The sequence below is a fragment of the Hemitrygon akajei genome, chromosome 16, assembly GCF_048418815.1.
Source record: "Hemitrygon akajei chromosome 16, sHemAka1.3, whole genome shotgun sequence".
Taxonomy (NCBI): Eukaryota; Metazoa; Chordata; class Chondrichthyes; order Myliobatiformes; family Dasyatidae; genus Hemitrygon; species Hemitrygon akajei.
Genome location: NC_133139.1, coordinates 88645254 through 88665730, shown reverse-complemented (window position 1 = coordinate 88665730; position 20477 = coordinate 88645254). Strand labels below are relative to the sequence as shown.

The window sequence follows — 20477 nt, the reverse complement described above, 5'->3', positions numbered from 1 at the left end:
CCCTTGCTTGTTATTTTGAAGTTGTAAAAGGTGGAAATAAAAAAGTAATCTTGCTTAAAATATTAAAGAATATTGTCTATTGCTGCAAATTTCAACTCTTTTTCCACTTAAAAAGGGAGTCACCATTGTATCCCATAGGATGTCTTGCATGAGCTTCTTGCGTATTGACCATCTGTTGAAGGTCCTGACCTTTTCTTGGATGCTTGTGTCTGTGATGGGGAGGTGTTAACCAGCTGTTTCAACATTAAGGTCATTGCAGCTATATCCTTTCTCCCCATTCCATATCCGGTTGAAATGGCTACATGTTGGTAAGGAACAGGATAATGGGCTTTTTCTTTGCCTTCTCTCTAGTCCGGTAATTCTAATGCAATATGGGTATCTGCACTACCCAGACTAGGGTTTATTGTACATTACTTTTCTGATAAGACTTGGGTATATTGGAGTTTCAACTATACAATATTGAAGAAACCATTCTAAGTGACAATGTAGAAGAACACAGAGCCTGTAGGATACCTTTTTAAGCTTTAGAAGTGTGACCTAATTGTATGTGTCTACAGTTGTTCACACAACCTTTTACATATTTGGTTAACAAAGTAATAACACGAGATTCTGCAGATGCTGGAAATCCAGAACAACACGCTCAGAATTCTGGAGGAGCTCAGCAGATCAGGTAGTATCTGTGGATATTAATAAACAGTTGGCATTTCAGACTGGAAAGGAAGGGGAGAAATGCCTGAATAAAAAAGTGAGGAAGGGAAGGGAAGCAGGCTAGCTAAAACGTGATTGGTGAATCCACGTGGGCAGCGAAGGTGAAGGGCTGGAGATGAAAGATTCTGATAGGAGTGGACCATAGGAGGAAGAGGAGGAGGAGGGAACCCAGGGAGAAGTGTTAAGCAGGTGAGAAAGAGGTAAGAGGCCAGAGTAGGGAATAGAAGAAGAGAGGAGGGGGAGGGGATTTTTTTTACTAGAGTGAGAAATTTTTATTTATACCATCAGGTTGGAGGCTTCCCAAACATAATATAAGGTGTTGCTCCTCCACCCTGAGTGTGGTCTCATCACGGCACAGCAGGTGAACGTGGACCGACATGTCAGGATGAGAATGGGAATCACAATTTAAAATGTTTGGCTACCAGGAAGTTCCACCTTGGCTGATGGAGCGGAAGTGCTCGACAAAGTGGCCCCCCAATTTACGAGGGGCCTCACCGATCCAGAGGGGGCCACGTCGGGAGCACCAGATTCAACAGACAACCCTGGCAGATTGGCAGGTGGAGTGTTGCCTCATCTGGAAGGACTGTTTGGGGCCACGAATGGAAGTGAGGGAGGAGGTGTATGGGCAGGTTTGGCACTTTGGTGACTAGCAGGGTTAAGTGCCGGGAGAGATTAGTGGGGGAAGGACAAGGGAGTCACGGACAATCCCTGCGGAGAGGGGGAGGTAAAGATGTGTTTGGTGGTAGGAGTTGTTGAGAATGATCTGTTGGATGTAGAGACTGATGGCTTGTATGTAAAGACAAGAAGAACTCTCTCCCTGTTAAGGCGATGGGAAGATGGAGTAAGCGCAGATCTTTGGGAAACAGAAGTGGGTGAGGGCAGCATCAATGGTGGGTAATATAAATCTCTTTTTTTTAATTACTGAATGAAACACGTGTCAATTACTGTTTCCTGAAGCAAGTACATTTCCATCCCTCCCATGTGAAGGATTGTTTCCCACCTTAGTACTCAAATAACCTACCACTAATTTATGACATCTGACACTCCCCAACACATAGAAATAGTTAAAAACACAAAATGCTGGCCGAACTCAGCAGGCCAGACAGCATCTATGGGAGGAGGTAGTGACAACGTTTCGGGCTGAAATCCTTCATCAGGAGGGTTTTGGCCTGAAACACTGCTACCACCAAACACATCTTTACCTCCCCCTCTCTGCAGGGATCGTCCGTGACTCCTTTGTCCATTTGTCCTTCCCCCACTAATCTCTCCTGATGAAGGGTTTCGGCCCGAAACATCGTCACTACCTCCTCCCATAGATGCTGTCTGGCCTGCTGAGTTCTGCCAGCATTTTGTGTTTTTATTTATTTCCAGCATCTGCAGATTCACTCGTGTTGAAATAGACATAGTTTCTGTCTACTTGTCCTGTGATTTTCCCCTTCTATTTCTAGTGTATTAAATGCAAAGGAATGCGATCTACAGAATTCGTAGTGCAGAGGGAGCATTGTATGTTGTATTATCAGAGGGAGAGGAAGGCTATGCACACTGAGACAAAGCTGCTAATAGGATGGGAGGGTTGAGTTCCCAGGACCACCAATCTGGCTTGGCATCCTGAGCTTTCGAGACACGAGTCCTCTACGTTTAATTAACTCTGCATACCCTGGGGGAAGAGAATCTAAAGTGCTAATTGTAGTGGGGCTGATGTGCAATCTGCTTTGTTGATGCAGAACAGCAGTGTGAATATCTTTCCATCTCCGTTACTGTGCTTATTCTGTACTTGACTGAAATTTACAGAACCATACACTTTTTGTTGTATGGTTCAGGGGCGGCACAGAAGTGTAGTGGTTAGCACAACGCCGTGCAGCATGGGCAACCTGGGTTCAATACCCACCGTTGCCTGTAAGACATTTGTACGTTCTCCCCGTGACCCCATGGGTTTCCTCCCACAGTCCAAAGATGCACCGGTTGGTAGGTTAATTGGTCATTGGGCTAGGGTTAAATTGGATTGCTGGGTGGCGTGGCTGAAGGACTGGGCCTATTCCGTGTTGTGTCTAAATAAAATATAATATAAGGAGCTTCAAAGATTTTAAATTAGTATAAAAATGAAATACGTGATAGCAGTTTCTTTTATGTTAGAAGTCCATGTTAACTTGGAACAAGACTGGATTCTGATTTATTTATTTGTCCACTCAACCATCTAAATGTTTCTTAGAGGGTCTTAAATCCAGATTTTTCATGATTTATACAGAAGGTGAGTTTTTGTGGGATTTGGGCCTCTCTGTCAATAAGACTGCGTTTGTTGTCCATCTGTTGTCCTGAAGCTGGGGGTGGGGGTGGGGTTGTTAAATGTTTGTACAGCTGAGGGGTTTGTACAGCAGACAGCTCCCCTCTCGAGTGACACTACCACTTGAAAAGGTACTGCTGTTCTTTCATCATTGTGCATCAAATTCCAGGGAACACCCCCTTCAAAAGCTTTGTGAAAGTAATTTCATCACACAGAACGCAATGGCTCAGTAAGGCAGCTCATCACCATCTTCTAGAGGGTAGGTAAGGGTGGACGATAAATACTGACCCACTCGGATCCTCCATTGTACGAGAAAGTAATGGGTTAATAGGTGTACGGGGTGCCTGGGAACGTGCCCAAGGGACTTACTGAACCAGGCACAGCTGTACAGCTTAGAAACAGGTCCTTGTCCATTCATCCCTCCCCACTGATCTCCCTCCTGGAACTTGTCCCTACCAAGTGGAAGAATTGCTACACCTGCCCATTCACCTTCTCCCTCACCACCATTCGGGGCCCCAAGCAGTCCTTCCAGGTGAGGCAGCACTTCGCCTGGGAGTACGCCGGTCACTGTGTCCAGTGCTCCTGGTTAGGACCCCTCTACATCAGTGAGACCAGCCACAGAACAGGGGACCGCTGTGTTCAGCACCTTCATTCCATCTGCCACAAGTAGGATTTCCTGATGGCCAACCATTTTAACTCCACTGCTCATTCCTGTTCTGACTTGCCTAAAAGTGGCTTCTTCTACTGCAATGATGGGGCCACTCCTCAGGATGGAGGAGCAACACCTCCTACTCTGTCTGGTTAGCTTCCAACCTGACAGTGTGAATGTCAATTGCTCTAACTTCCAGTCATCTCTTCCCCCTCCTCTCCTTCCTTTTTCTACTTACCATTCTGTTTCCCCTCTTACTCCTGCTCTTCCTCTCACCTCCTGCTCTTGACCCCTCCCCACCCTTCCATATCTCCATGGTCCATTCTCCTCCTATCAGATTCCCTCAGCCTTTTATCTTTTCCACCTATCAGCTGCCAGTTTCTTGATTCGTCCACCCTGCCCCACCCACCTGACTTCTCCAATCACCTTCTAGTTCTGTGCTGTGTCCCCTCCCCCACCTTCTAATTCTGCCTCTTTCCTTTCCGGTCCTGTTCCGGTCCGGAAACGTCACTCTTGGCCTGGCCTGGTTAGTTCCTCCTGCATTTTGTGCTGCTATTATGTCCAGTTGGGTTCATGATGACCAGTGTGGACGTGCTGGGCCAGAGGCTCTGTGACTTGTAGCTGATACTCCTCACGAAAGCAGATCTACCACCCTTGCTCATTTGTAGCTGCGGGCACACAGCAATGTGATCTGACTCTTACTTGCCCCCTGGAATCGCCTTCCAACTACAGTAGAAAGAACATTTTAGGGTTGGGCAAAAGAAGCCCAGCTTGTTGTTGATGGCCACGTGCCAGAGGGGAATGTGAAAATGAGCACCTCACAGAAAAGTCCAAGTCTTTTACCTGTTGGATCTGCTGATGGTGCACGGGGGCCGGCTGACTGCAGTGCTTCTCCAGCTGAGTAATCGTGCGGCTCTGGTTGTTGATGAGGGTGGTGAGGGCTGTGTACTTGCGCTCCAGGTCCCTGTATCTGATGGATAGCCTCAGCACTTCGGCTGTGATGTTGAGCACCTTGTTCTCCAGCCTGGAGATCTCCAGGGAGTCGTCCTTCTTCTGGATGATCTCGTGCAGCAACTGGGCGTAGAGCTGGGACACCCTGGAGTTCATGTTGCGGCTTTCTTTCCGCAGGGACTTGACCTCGTCGATCACGCCTCCGTCCAGTTCCACCATCTGCCTGAGGTCTTCGATCTGCTGCTGCTGCTCGCGCATCTGACCCCGCATGGCCTGCAGCTCGCTCTTGTTCACGCTGTCATTTCCACTGGCGGCCGTCCTGGTGCTCAGGCAGATGGGGCCAGTCAGCCGTTGCTGGGGAACGATGAAGGTGTAGGTGCATTTGGTGGCGGGTGCGCTCTCTGGGGATCGGGCACTGCGACGGTTGGCCTCCCTGGCCTCTCTGAGCTTGTCAGCCTCGGTTTCCGTGGGAGTCCTTTCGGCTCCTGCTAGTCTGATCAGCAGGAAAAGGCAGATGGTGAGCTTCAGCATTCTTCAAACTAGGGGGTGTGAAGCGGTTCCCAAATCTGCAATAAAATAAAATCCTGAGTTTTAGGCTTGTAATCTTCCCTCTAAACTGTGTCCTACAGCTCGTAAACTACAGCCATTGCTGTAAGGTTGGAAGTGCATCAGCGCTATTGCATATAGTAACCCTCACAAAGTGATAGCGACCAGGTATTCCAACTGATGGCAGAAACATCGATTTCCTAACTTCTTGTAATCCTCCCATTTTCCCCATTCTGCTCTCCTCTTGCCTCTTCTGACCTGTCCATCTCCCTCCCCGACCCATGCCCGTCCTCCTCCTATTCTCCTTCTCTCGCTCCTCTCCTACCAGATACCTCCTTCATTCCTTTTTCCACCTATATCACCTTCCAGATTCTCACTTCATTGCCTACTCCCCCACCCACCTAGCTTCAGCTTTCACCTTCTAGCATGTACTCCTTCCCTCCTATCTCTTCACCCCCCCCCCACCTCACTTTCTAGTCCTGATAAAGGATCTCGGCCCGAAACATTCTTTTCCATAGTTGCTGCCTGACCTGCTGTGTTCTTCCAGCATTTTGTGTGTTGCTTTGGATTTCCAGCATCTACAGAATCTTTTGTGTTCATGAGGGATAAATATTGGATCTGCCACATGAAGAGAATGCCTTGCTGTTTAACCTGGTGCCTTAGGATCACTGGCAGGCACCTGAGAAGGTGGACAGGGCTTTGATTTTGTATCCCATCCAAAAGACAGCATCTCAACCAACATGGGAGTTTCTCTTCCTAATGAACTGGAGTATTAGTTTAAATTTTTGGGCTCATGTTGTGGTCTGTGACTTGGCTCAGAGGGGAGAGTGGGACCAACTGAGCCGCAGCTGAAACTCGATGGAAGTGAAAGTGATGCTAGCGTTCCATAGTCCTCTGTCCTACAAGCGGTAAAACGTGCCTGAGCGGTAACGTGCCTGAGCTTCCAAGGTTCCCTCGGGTGGTTTATTGAATTCCTCTATGTTACTTATTGGTGCCAGTCTGGACGGAAGCGGCCAGCTGTGGAATAGCGTCCAGGGAGAGGGCAACAAGACATAGAAGCGGAATTAAATCTGCTCTGCCATTCACTCATGCTAGTACTTTTAAAGGGGAGAAGTGTGGGATAACACTTGGATTTTAATTTTCAAAAATCCAGAGGAACACACACAAAATGCCGGAGGAACTCAGCAGGTCAGGTAGTGACGATGGAGAGGAATAAAGCCCTGAAGGGTCTTGGCCCAAAACATTGACTATTTGCTCTTATTTCTAGAGATGCTGCCTTACCTGCTGAGTTCCTCCAGTATTTTGTGTGTGTTGCTGCTTTTAAGATGCTTGTGAAAGTCAACCTCTGAGCAAATCAACAACTGACCCCTCCTTGGCTCATCTAGAAATCCTTTGATGTCAAGCACCAAGTAAACATGATATTTTATTGGAAAAGAACATCAGTAAAATATTTATAGCTACTTTGCTTTCCACACAAGCTCGTGATTCCTCTCTGCCAACATATTTATAGATAGAGGATCTCACTTGAAACTTCACCCTTGTGTGTAAATCCTGACTTTGTCGTCTCTTAGTGGGGATTTGACTGAGATCTGTAATAAAATATTACTTCGGCTTTTTTCACTTAATACAATCTTTGGTTCTAGGGTGCAGGAGCAATGCTGTGCTGGGCATTATCTAGGATTGCCTGACTGCAGTGTGTTAGTGTGCAGTTGGCGTTTTCAAGGTCTGTTTATGTTACAGGGCAATGAAAGATTGTCTTTTGAAGGATAATGTTGATATATAAACATTCGATTGCAGAAATGAAGAGAAGGAACGTGTGTCTGCTGCTCCCTTTGATTACAGTTATTATGACTTCACTTTATTTTTCTAAGAGCAAACTTCGAGGGTTGTATAAGTACTGTATGGTAAACTTTATCCTCCTGGGAGAGTATGGATGTGCTTTGAGAAGGTGATGGGCCAAGCTTTGAAATATTGCACTCTATATCGGGAAGTTGTGGCAGTCTTGTTGGACAGAGTTACAGAATTCAAAGGTGGAATGGCAGTAGGAAAAAAAGAAGAGGCTCCAAAACAGATGTTGATGATTCTGTATGCAATTGAATCTCCAATTACTTTACTGTGACTGAAGTAATTTTGATATATCATCATAGATGTAATATAGAAAATACAGCAGCCAATTTCTGCACAGTTAGCTTTGAAAAAGAGCAATTTTAAAAATATCAAAATCAAGTTTAATATCACTGGTGTATGTTGTGAAATTTGTTGTCTTTGCGACAGCAATACAATGAAATACATAATAGTAGAAAAATATCACAGTAAGTATACTGTGTATGTAGTGTGTAATGTGTGTGTATAGTTGTGCAAAAATAGAAATAAAAATTGTGCAGTAGTGTTCATGGGTTCAATGTCCATTCAGAAATCAGATGGCACAGGGGAAAAAGCTGTTCCTTAATCGTTGAGTGTGTTGAGTGTGTGCCTTCAGGCTCCTGTACCTCCTTCCTGATGGTATGACCTGGGTGATGAGGGTCGTTGATGATGGATGCTGCCTTTTTGAGACATCTCTCCTTGAAGATGCCCTGGATACTATGGAGACTGGTACCCATGATGGAGCTGACTTGGTTTACAATGCTCTGCAGCTTATTTTGTTCCTGTACAGTAGCCCCCACCCTTATACCAGACAGTGAAACAACCAGGTAGAATGCCCTCCATGGAACATCTGTAAAAATCTGAGTGTTTTTAGTGACATACCAAATCTCTTCAAACTCCTAATGAAATATAGCTGTTGTCCTCCTTCTTTGTAGCCGCATCGACACGTTAGGCCCAGGATAGACCCTCAGAGATATTGACACCCAGGTACTTGAAATTACTCACTCTTTCCACTTCTGCTCCCTCTAAGAGGACTGGTATGTGTTCCCTTGACTTGCCCTTCCTGAAGTCCACAATCAGTTCTTTGGTCCTGACATGACGTGCAAGGCTACTACTACGACACCACTCAACTAGCTGATATATCTCACTCCTATACGCACTCTAGTCACCATACTGCATTCAAGGGGTAGCGCAGACTGAGATGTTGAGATTTTTCATATACAGGGCTGATGTATATCATCTCAACCAGCAGGCCTTGCTTCTGGCAATGCCGTAATCTCTCAGCACTGTGATTGGGTGTATCAGCCTAGGTTTATCTGCTCAAGTCTCTGGAGGGGATCTTTACCCCACAGGCATTGCCTTGATAAGCTAGAGTAGTGGTCATCAACCTTTTTAAGCCCAAGATCCCCTACCTCGGCCTTAGTGAAAGGTGAGATCGACCCCAGATCAATTAGTTACACGCATGCGCACCAGGGCAGAAAAGACCCCGCAACCCGGAAGTAGAAATAATGTACGCACCCTTTTTTTGCACTGCGGACTTGTTTAATATTGACAATTTTCTTGCGGGCCGGCCGACGGGGGGGAGGTGTGGGGGGTGGGGAGGAGGGTTGTTAAACGCAACAGGAATACAGCAATACTTGAAGCAGGTTCCTTACGTCCAGTCTATTCCACAATTTAGTTTTCGCGGCTCTTGGCACTTAGTTTCTGTCCCGCGCTGCTCACGTTTGTTCCGCTGAAAAAACTCAACGGGTTAGTCTTTAAGTGCAGGGTGCTTGGACTCAGGGTACCGAAGCAGTTTTGAGGGCTTCACTGCCTTGTTAGACAGCCTCCGGGCCCGAACTCCAGCCTCCCGCCCACCCACTGCCAGACGCCCTGGCCAGGTGCGGTTGGTCGTGGATCGGGTGAGAGGAGAAGGTCAGGGTCGGAGGTCCCCGTGCTGGGGCCACGGCAGTCGCAGTCCGGAGAGAGCGAGTGAGCGACCGAGCGAGTAGTGCGACAGGACGCCCGCCCCCCTTGTAGGATCCATCGGCGGACAAAAGTTTGTTTCAGTAGATTGCAGTGCGGTAGCTGCTCTGATACTAACGAAGCGCTGAGCCCGAATTAGGTCGTCTGCAAATATTTTAGCACTGGATTCCCCACGAACATTTGGTGTGTTAAACAGGTTTAGAGGCAGCGCCCATCTGTCCGCGCTCCAGGCCAGTACCGATGGCACTTCCCGCCAGCCGTGCGAGGCCAACCAGTGATCGCTGGTGCGAGGGTGTCACTGCGTTTAGGCAACTGATGACCTTGCGTGCGTTTAAGTTCAACATTGGGCGTGACGGGGAATGAGGAAAGGTGCAGCTGACTCATATTGTTTCCTCGTGGCCCGGTGGTTGGGGACCACTGAAGTACACTGTGTAGTGCGGGGGAGCTACACACATGCACACTGGGCCGAAAGAATGGAACTAAAACCCCGCAACCCGGAAACAATCTCTCAACAGTATTTGTGTATTTATTTTTCTTTTTTTTTTCGGGATCTACTGGGAAAGTCTCAAAGATCGACTAGTCGATCGCGATCGACTGGTTGGCGACCACTAAACTAGAGTGTGACCCACTAAGCCAGTCTAATCATCTAGTCCATAAGATATAGGAGCAGAATTATGCCATTCAGCCCATCAAATCTGCTCAGCCATCCATCATGTTTGATTTATTATCCCTCTTACCTCCCCCCGCATTCTCCTCCTTTCTCCCTGTAACTTTCACACCCTGACTAATCAAGAACCTATCAATCTCCACTTTAAATACACCCATTGAATTAGCCTTCAGCTGCTAGTGCCAATAGATTCCACAGATTAACCACCTTCTGGCTGAGAAATTCCTCCTCATTCTTGTATTCTGAGGCTCTCCCATTACAGTAAACATCCTCTCCATGTCCACTTTACCTAGGTCTTTCAATATTCAAAAGTCCTGACTAATGTCAGCTCAGCTTCCTTCCACGAGCTTTGCTTCTGGATTGCTAATTTTTAAAAAAGATCTGAAAGGTGTTAAATTGTAAATGTGGTAACATTACAAAAAAGGATATAGCAAAGGGATCTGGGAATAGAGACCCATAATTCCTTGAAAGTGGTGCCACAGATAGATAGGGTTGTAAAGAAAGCTTTTGGCATATTGGCCTTCCTGAATCAAAGTACTGAGTACAGGAGATAGAACGTTATGTTGAAATTGTATAAGACGTTAGTGAGGCCTGATTTGGAGTATTGTGTGCAGTTTAAGTCACCTATCTATAGGAAAGAGTACAGAGAAAATTTACAAGGGTGTTGCTGGGTCTGGAGGACCTGAGTTATAAGGAAAGATTGTAAAGGTTAGGACTGTGAGTATATTTAAAGCAGAAATTGATAGATTCTTGATTAGTCAATGTCAAAAGTTACAGGGAGAAGGCAGGAGAATGGGGTTGAAAGGGATAATAAATCAGCCATGATGGAATGGCAGAGCAGATTCGATGGGCCAAATAGACTTCTGCTCCTATGGAAAATTTGCAGAAGTGCTTTAAAGCTTCATTGCTTGTTTGGCAGAGATTATTCACTTTGTCGAATCAGATTGGCATATTTTGGTGGAATTTTGCCTTGTGGTTTGGTTGTGTTATTTTGTATGAGGATGTTGGTGAGGGCAGTTTTTATTACTACATTTTTTCCAAAATGTTTTGAAAGCCCTTTACAAGCAGGAACAGATGTGCATTTATATAGTGCCTTTTTCTGAATGCCACAGTAGTTGTAGTATGGGAAATGCTGCATTACACACCAAGTTTACAACAGGAAGTATGACTATACACTCAGTGGCCACTTCGTTAGATTCCTGGTAGAACACATTGTGATCTTCTCTGCTGTAGCCCATCCACTTCAAAGTTCGACATGTTGTGCATGCAGAGATGCTTTTCTGCACACCACTGTTGTAACATGTGGTTATTAGAGTTACTGTTGCTTTCTGGTCAGCCGAGACAAGTCTGTCCATTCTCCTCTGACCTTGCTCATTAACAAGGCATATTTGCTCACAGAACTGCCATTCGCTGGATTTTTTTTGGGGTGTTTTTTTTTACACCATTCTCCATAAACTCTAGAAACTGTTGTGTGTGAAAATCCCAGGAGAATCAGCAGTTTCTGAGATACTCAAACCACCCCATTTGGCACTAAAGATCACATTTCTTCCCCATTCTGATGTTTGATCTGAACAACAACTGAACCTCTTGACGATGTCTGCATGTTTTCATGCATTGAGTTGCTGCCACATGATTGGTTGATTAGATATTTGCATTGAGGAGCAGGTGTGCAGGTGTACCTAATAAAGTGACCACTGAGTGTAGGCAGCCCAGCGACCCAGAGAATGGGAAACATCTCTGGTTCCTCACCCATGATCACTATCGAGACATACTCCTGAAATGCATGTTCACAGATCTCAGATAAGAATTGTGCTCCCAGATCAAGTCAAGTCAAGTCGCTTTAATTGTCATTTCAACCATAACTGCTGGTACAGTACACAGTAAAAATGAAACAACGTTCCTCCAGAGCCATGGTACTTCATGAAACAACACAAAACTACACTAGACTACCTGAAATAACACAAAACTACACTAGACTATGTGAAACAACACAAAACTACACTAGACTACCTGAAACAAATCAAAACCACACTAGACTTCAGACCTACATGAGACTATATAAAGTGCACAAAACAGTGCAAGACAGTACAATAATTAATAAGCAAGACAATAGGCACAGTAAAGGGCAAATTACAACAATAATAAATGATGCAAATATAATGTAAATGTAAACAATGTTTTAGCAGGAATTGAGAAAGAAATGAGCAAAAATTGCAAAGGGAGTGGAGTGGTGTTCAGTTGAGAGTGTGTGTGTGTGTGTGGGTGTTTAAGTTGGTGTCAGACTCGACTCTGGGAATTGAGGAGTCTAATGGCTTGGGGGAAGAAACTGTTACACAGTCTGGTCGTGAGAGCCCGAATGCTTCGGTACCTTTTGCCAGCTGGCAGGAGGGAGAAGCATGATGAACTGGTAACATGTTGGGCATAACATAAACATAACATAACATGAACTGATGCATGTTATGATCTGAATAGTTTTTTTTTATTATCTTCTGGTTTTGAGTCGGGTTTTTGCAGCTTAATCCTAGTTCTAAGAGTGCAATGTATTGAAGAACAAGAAGACCAGCAAAGCAATAAAGAGTCCTACAGTAAAACTTCAATCTCCTGAAAACATGAGCCAGGAATAGTTCAGCTTGTCCAGCAATACTTGCCTGTAGCATGGTCTTTGTTAACCCCAACTCAACCCACCTGAGGATTGCATATTACCCCCATCCTCCTTCGAAAAGTCCAGAGTATCCTGAGAGATGAAAACGTCCAGGGCCAAACCCTACTTCCGGAAACTAAAATTGGTCCAGTGGGAGCCATCTGTAAAGACCTGCATGACAAGATCTCTCCAGTCAAGAACCTGTGCTGTTCCCTCCAGAAGACAATTGGTCAGCACCCTATCCCAATGATGTATTCTGGCAGGGGAGGGGGAGTGGAGGAACCATCACTAGCATTTGGTCGCTTTACATTTTGTCTCTATGGTCCTACCTGCAATTAAACTGGAATAATCTATCAAAAAGCAGGGGATCTGGACCTTTGAATGTACCTACTGATCCATCCTAAGTGATGAATCTGTGGAATTCATTGCCACAGATGACTGTGGAAGCCACGTCATTAGATATTTTAAAGCAGAGGGTGATGGGTTCTTGATCAGTGAGACGTCAAAGGCTATGGGGCTGAGAAAGATAATAAATTAGCCATGGTTGGAGCTGACCTGGTGGGCCCTCTGGCCTAATTCTGCTTCTTTGCCGTGTGGTTTGATGGAGACTGTAGAACAGAGCGTGCACGAGACACGCATGAGAAAATCATGAATTGTTCAGTGCACAGACTACAAAACACTTGAAACTTCAAGGTGAGCCCTGCTCTCAGCAGAAGTTTGAGCTCCGTGCTGGTCATTTGTCGTCCTATTTGTCTACCCTTGTTCCCTGCTATGACTCTGTCATGCAAGAGTCTTTACAGATAACACCCAGTGCTTGGGACCAGTTTTGATTGCTGGTGAGTTTTGCCCATTTTCCTGCCTCCCTTAAGAGCTGTTCCCCGATTTAAAACACTTGGAATACTGCCTGTCCTCTCTGGCTTCCAACAGTTTTGCAGCAAGTCTGTGGTTGTGGTATTTATACTTGTGTTTCTGTGATCCTGTGCTCTCACTGTTTGGGTTGTGAAGAATATAAATACAGCATTACAGTATCTGCAGTTTTGTTCAGAAGCAAAATCTTCCCCATCACCCTTTTGATAGTACCAATGTCTTTTTGTCATCTTTGTAATTTGACAAATTCAATTGTATGAATTCCATTAAGAAGAGGACATTGGTGTTAAAATGAATGAAATTAAATTCCCAGTTGCCTAAGAGGTCTCTCAGTATCTCTTTGAGGAGGGAAGGTTATTCAGTAATGAGAGGGGAGTGCTTTGAGGACTCCCATGCATGTATGGTGAATATTAAGCTTTCAATATCATGAGCTCAAAATTAATCTGCACTGGAGATTCCAAAAAACACAGGCCACACGTGCTGAAGGAAGTTGACTTTTACCTGCTTTACCGCTGTGGAATTCAAATCTTGCAGACTGGCCTCCTTTGAGTACATTCCTTGGTGTACACTTTCCCTACCATGAGGAGGCCCTGCTCCCTACTCCCTGAACCCTCTAGCTCTCGTCACAGATCCTGCCTCCCAGCCCTTATCCCTGCCCTGATTGTATATTTGATTCCAGATTTCTTAATCCGCCGTCTTCTGATTCTTGCCGCAGTTCCTCTCCCCACCAACATTCCCACATTTCACAGATTTCCGAACTTCCTCTGTTCGCTCTCCACGGTTGCCAGAGCAGAAGAAAGAACCTTGTGTGGCTTGGGCTTTGTCCACGTTGCCTTTGTGTGCCAAAACAGCTGCCACAGAATGCAAGTACCCTGCGCAACCCCCAACCCCTGCGCAACTTCCCACCGAGCTATTCTCCTGTAGTGTAGCTTTCCTAACCTGGATGAATATCTATTCATCGTTTAATATCACCTTTCATAATAATATTACTTGTAGGTGTAAAGTTGCTTACAGATAAAAAATAGTTTGCAGAAAATAACTTGGACAAAAGTGTCTTGTGTTAAAAGACTAACTTTTAACAGCTGAGACATTACTTCTTGAAGTACAAAATCTTTTGCAGGCACCACATCCGTTCTTACAAGAATTTGTATTTATAAAGCACTTTTTAATGTATAAACTATCTTGAGGAATTCCACAGGACTATTGCTGAACAAAATTGATACTGAGTTGCATAAAGTCAGTGTGTTGTAAAGCTTTGGCAGCTGAAGGAATGGCTGTTAACAGTGAAACAATCAAATTTAAAGATGAAGTTGGAATTGGAGTGAAATTTAACTTTGTAGTGCTGGAGAAGGTTACAGAGAAAGGGAGGGGGTGAATAGTGGGGAAGGGTCTTAACCTGAATGGAATCAGGACTGAGATGAGATGTATATATGTGACTTAGTTTCCGTGAAAGATGGGTTGCCTGGTCATTTATAACTATTCTCTGGCCTCTTTGAAAGTTACAGGGTGTTTGATGTCAACCTAAAAAAATACGCAAGGGATCATTTGTGCTCACTGACTAGAAAACATACTTTTGTTTTATTTCTTTGAGAAGTTGTAGTGCATCCATCCCTAAAAGCAACAAACTAATTTTGATTAGGAGAAAAAATATTCTTTTTAAAAACTAAAATCCTAAAATGCATTCAGACTTTGTAACAGACTGTTCTGATGGTAACTTCGTAGCACCCTTACCTGTGTTTAGAAGACTTTTCAGTAGCTGTGATGTGACTTTCTGTCAGCTCTCGTTCTCAGCTTCCAGCAAAGGGAAGAATTTGTGTAAAACAAACCATTGTAGATCCCACTTCAGCAGTTCACATTTAACTGGGTTCCCGGCTGTACTTGAACAGGCTGGGCAGGTGAATTCTCTGCGTTTAGGTTATCGCCCTCTCAGTTGAGTTAGTACTGGGTTCTTTGTCGTTCCATGCTGGAGGGAGGCAGCTGAGAGCAATTGTCAGTGTGGGACAGTGCAGAGAGGCAGCCCCTCTTAGCACTAATCATCTCGCTCAAAGCAGCAGCAGCCTCTCATCTCCCCGCCCATTAGAGGCTTGGTTTGGTAGATTAAAGCCTCAATGCTCTCTCCTTGCAATGACTCGAGATAGCTGTTGCTCCTCCCCAAACAGCAATGAACTCCTGACCAAGATCCAGCTGATTCGGGTAGTAAATCCTGTTGCCTCAGAATTTCTGTCCTCTGATTTGGGTTTAACTTTTTCTTGTAAACTGAAGTTTTTGAACCTCTGAAAACAGTTTGAGGTGCATATCCTGTGTGAAAGTGAATAGAAATTAGTCGGCTGGTGAGGGGGTGGGGGGTGGACCTAGACTTGTTCAGGGGGAAAGTGAAAGTGTATATACATCTGTGTAAGTGTGCTCAGATGCACGGAGATTTGTTATTGTGTTTGCATCCGCTTGCAAAAGCATGCCATCCCTCTCGACATTTGATTGCTTCTTGCCAAAAGCACCACTTTTCCCTTGCGAAATAGGACTGAGTTTTGGCATTCTGTCCGACTGGGCAGGGCCGCGCGGCAGACCAGGACACCAGGCCATCTCGATAAGGGAGAGAAGACAGCTTGCGGTGAAGGAAATAAGCAGTTTTCATTTGTATAGTACTTTATTGCAGTAAGGACAGATTAGAAAGTTCCACAGGCAGTATCAAAGTAAAACTAACAGTCTCCACATAAGGACACACCAGGATAATCAAAAAAAACTCAGTCAAAGAGAGGTTTTAATGATAAAGAGGAAATATAAGTTTAGTGAATTGTTATCCTTGGGGACATCATAATAACGGTAATCAGTGTGCAAACAGAAACCCCGGTTCAATTCCTGCTGCTACTGTAAGGAGTTTTTACTTTCTCCCTGTGACGGCCTGGGTTTCTTCCTAGAGTGTACAAAGATGTACCAGTTGGCGTTAATTGTTCATTGTAAGTTGTCCCATGATTAGGATTGCTGGGCAGCAGGTTGGAGAGGCCTATTCAATGCTGTATCTCAATAAATAAAAACACTCAATGTTCGCCATGTGCATCACTCGTTTGTTAAGTGCTGTTCTGTATGACGTGGCCGATCATGGTCTTTCCATAACCGTGATTGTTCTTGGCCAATTTCTCTACAGAAGTGGTTTGCCATTGCCTTTTCTGGGCAGTGCCTTTACAAGACGGGTGACCCCGGCCATTATCAATCCTCTTCAGAGATTGTATGCCTGGTGTCAGGGCTTGCACATCCAGAACTTGTGCTTCCCTATCAAATCTTTAATTGATTCTTGACTCCTGGTTTCTTGGCATCAGCATTTATGAACTTGTGTGGCTTAGCACTACAGGCATGAACAGAATGAATGGCTTCTTTCCTTTTGCACTGACCATCGTTTCAACTTATTCAATTCGAGTTCATTTGAGAGAATTGTGATGCCCAGCCATTTTGATTTGTACTATGTCACAGCATGACTGATGTAGACAGGGAAATGGACTGTGAACTCTCACACTATTTTGGTAAACTGTACTGATCCGTAACTCTAGAAGTGGGGAGGGGAAAAGCTCAAGACCTCAGGAAAGTCGACCGATGCTTTCCACTGCAACTGTCATGGCCAATCATCTTCACTGTCAGCTGATGTATACCATCATCAGGTAAAAGAACTTTGTGTCAGCAGCCGTTACCATTCTTTGCAAGGCGCTCCTTTTGTGGTTTGACCACCTGGAATAGATTTACAACATATCTTAAAGGAGCCTCTGCCAGTAAGGATTACCAGAAGGGCCTTTGTAACTGTATGTGATTAAATGTGGGGGTTAACATGGCTCGAATTTAAGGCGGAGGGCAGGGATCTGAGGATTATTGCCTTAGAAGAAATTAGTGATACGAAATTTGAAAACAAAGTTTAGAATTTTAAGCAAGAGGCATTGAATAGCAGGGAGCAAATGTAGGTCGCTGAAGACTGGGAGACTGGCGAATAGAACATGGCAGGAGTTGGGGTAGAGGCAGCAGAGTTTGAAAGCCCTCCATTTTCAGAGGGCAGAAGTGGGAGCAGCTTTGCATTGGCATCGTCAAATTTGGGGCAACATAGACACAGATGGGGTCAGGATCTTGTGCTGAAGTGTCTGTGGTGGGGTTTGAACCCTTAATTTACTGAGCTTGGCTGAGGCTAATAGATTCTAGCTCAGAATCTGAATTGGATTTATTATCTCAGACATATGACATGAATTTTATTATTCTGAGGCAACTGTAGATTTCAGAATAAGGCCTGATATCACCAGCATATGTTGTAAAATTTGTTGCCTTTACTGCAATTTAGTTTTCTTCTATGGTTATGTACTCCTACAAATATATAGTTAAATTAGTGCAAAAAGAGAAACATAAAGTAGTGAGATAGTGTTCACGGGTTCAATATCCATTCAGAAATCGGATGGCAGAGGGGAAGAAGCTGTTCCTGAATCGCTGAGTGTGTGCATTCAGGCTCCTGTACCTCCTTCCCGATGGTAACAATGAGAACAAGGCTTGATCTGGGTGATGGGGGTCCTTAATGAGGGATGCCACTTCTCTGAGGCATTGCTCCTTGAAGATGTCCTGTATACTATAAAGGCTGGTGCTCATGATGGAGCTGACTAAGTTTACAACTTGCTGCAGCTTATTTTGATCCTGTACAGTAACCACCCCCCACCCCCACACCAGATGGTGATGGAGCCAATCAAAATTCTCTCCATGTACAACTGTAGAAATTTTTGAGTGTTTTGGGTAACATACCAAATCTCCTCAAACTCCTAATGAAGTATTGTTGTGCTTCTTTGTAGCTGCATAAATATGTTGGGTGCAGGTTAAATCCTCAGAGATATTGATACCCAGGAACTTGAAATCACTCACTCTCTCTACCTCTGATCCCTCTATGAGAACTGCTGTATGTGTTACCTCATCTTACCCTTCCTGAAGTTCACAATCAGTTCTTTAGTCTTACTGACATTGAGTGCAAAGTTGTTGCTGCTATACCATTCAACTAGCTGATATATCTCGCTCCTGTACGCCCTCTCATCACCAACTGAAATTCTGCCAACAATAGTTGTGTTGTCAGCAAATTCATAGAGGGCATTTGAGCTGTGCCTAGCCACACAGTCATGGCTGTAGAGAGAGTAGAACAGTACAAAAATCTAATTAATAAAAGTAAATCAATAGTTTAAAGAATAATGAGATAGCTAATGTGCTTGGATTCATGGACCATTCAGAAACCTGATGGTGAAGGAGAAGTTGTTGTTCCTAAATTGAGTATGGGTCTTCAGACTCCTATATCTACTCCCTGATGTAGTAATGAGAATGAGGCAGGGAGCGCCCTTAATGATGGGTGCTGCTTTCTTGAGGTGCTACCTCTTGAAGTCCTCAATGGTGGGGAGGGGATATGCCTATGATGGAGCTGACAAAGTCTACAACCTTCTGCAGCCTCTGTAAACCTTCCTCCGTACCAGGCTGTGATGAACCCATCAGAATGATCTCCACTGAACATCTACAGAAATTTGCAAGAGTCTTTACTGATAGACCAGATCTCTTCAAACACCAAAGCGAAATAGAACCACTTGTGTGCCCTTATAATTGCACCGATATGTTGAACTTGGGGCAGGTCCTCTGAGATGTTGACACCCGGAAACTTGAAAATACTCCCCTTTCCAATACTGACCCCCCCCCCCAATGGACTGATGTGTGTTCTCCTGATTTCTCCTTCCTTGAAGTCCACAATCATTTCCTCGATCTTGCTGACGTAGTGAATCATTGTTGTTGTGACACTACTCAACCAGTTGACCAGATGCTGTATCAGCTGAGGTCCATGGCCCAGGTTATGAATCTGGTTTTCCTCTACGTCCCATGAGTCTCCAATCTGTTGAGAAAGCTTAAAAAATGTGCTTAATATACCAAAGGGATGCTGCTCCCTGTTTCACCAGCTTAAAAGCTGAGAAAACACTGTAGAATAGTGAAGGACTTCTGTTTGATTGGAATGCACTAGTAACCAAGTAGGAGGCTATTATAGTAAAACGTCAGTCTGATACTTTCAGGTTACTTGGTGGTGTCAGACCAAATGAATGAGGTAGGTTCCAGGCCATCAGGATTTTGAAATTATTAGATGCCAAATTAGTGGAGTTTTTCTGTTTTCCTGAAGGTTTCCTGGTCCATGCTGATCCTGGTCAGAGTCCCCAGTTTCCTAGGGTTGAGATTAAAGAAAGATGAACAATGATCCCCTGGCCTGGTTGTTCTGTAACTAAATAGACCTCAGTCTAAAGAATTTGACCATTTTGGTGTTTCTTTATTTTTTGCCCTTTCCTACCAGCCTTCTGCATCCTCCCCGAAATGGATACAGGGTGGAGCAGGGAGGGTGGTGGGTTGGGAAGGGGGTAGGGAGAGGAATTTGCAAATGCCAGTGAATTCTTTTTTTAAGCTAGTCCATGGATGGGCTTCCATAAATGGGTAAGAGCGCAGATGTTAATGTATACATTCAGGTCAGTGGCCATTACATCTAAACAGCAGCTCATTAAATTAAGAACTTGAGATGGTGTGTTTATTTACTCTATCAAAGGATTCACAGAGCTGAGAAGTTCCAGACCTGTTGGTGAGCTTAGAGCTGGTTTGTGGTTGTTGAGAAAATGAGTACAGTCTGGATGTTATAATATGCGTAGAACGTGATGCACGATCAGTTTGCTAACTCCACTGTTAAATTGCTGACAGACTTAGTTTTGTTTAAGAATGAAGATGCATTAGAATCCATTTGTCCAGCGGTTTTAACATGGGGGAGACAACCTCCTGAAGGTACTCCACAAGATGGTTATCAGAGTAGGCTATGCTCAGACATATGAACAAACATTTGTTCAGAGATGAAGGTTTTAAAGGGCATCCTGCATGAAGGAGAAGTGGGGAGATACAGGGAGAGCATTCAGGAGCTGAGAGTCTTGGGAGCAGAAGACAGCCTCTCATGGCTTGATTAAATTTGGGCAAAATTCCAGAATTAGAGGAGTTGTGGTTCCCCCAGAGATGAATAGACAGACCTGGAGAATTTATTTATGTTATGATAAGCGGCTTTACTGTGTATTGTATCTTCAGCGCGGCATCCATCCCACCTCCCCCTTAACTGATACCACACTTGGTGATGAGAACCAGATTGCTGACATCTGCTAACTGTTGCCACATCTGGTAACTGAAGTCCACTGGAATTGCTGGTGCTGATCAGACTTGATTGCTTTTTGCATTGAAGTGATTGTCCTTTCAAAGGAAATGTTGGAAAATGACCAATCTTCCTGCCCCCTTTGTGCTTCAAAACCTGTTCCCAATTCCATTCTCTCTCTCAGCA

The 20477-nt window shown here is 44.6% G+C and overlaps 2 protein-coding genes across 4 annotated transcripts in view; one reads left to right on the top strand and one right to left on the bottom strand.

The window, feature by feature from the left end:
* The window catches only part of angptl6 (angiopoietin-like 6), a 37877-nt gene extending 22680 nt beyond the window's left edge, over positions 1-15197 (bottom strand). For all 3 annotated transcript variants that reach the window (XM_073069394.1, XM_073069393.1, XM_073069395.1), the window contains exons 1-2: positions 14870-15197; positions 4482-5155 (exon numbers count right to left, since the gene is read on the bottom strand). In XM_073069394.1, the coding sequence (XP_072925495.1) occupies positions 4482-5120 (639 nt within the window). In that variant the 5' untranslated portion in view covers positions 5121-5155; positions 14870-15197. The remainder of the gene's footprint in view (positions 1-4481; positions 5156-14869) is intronic.
* The window catches only part of LOC140739676 (ras-specific guanine nucleotide-releasing factor RalGPS2-like), a 127962-nt gene that overhangs the window by 75767 nt on the left and 31718 nt on the right, over positions 1-20477 (top strand). The gene's annotated exons all lie outside the window — the stretch shown is intronic.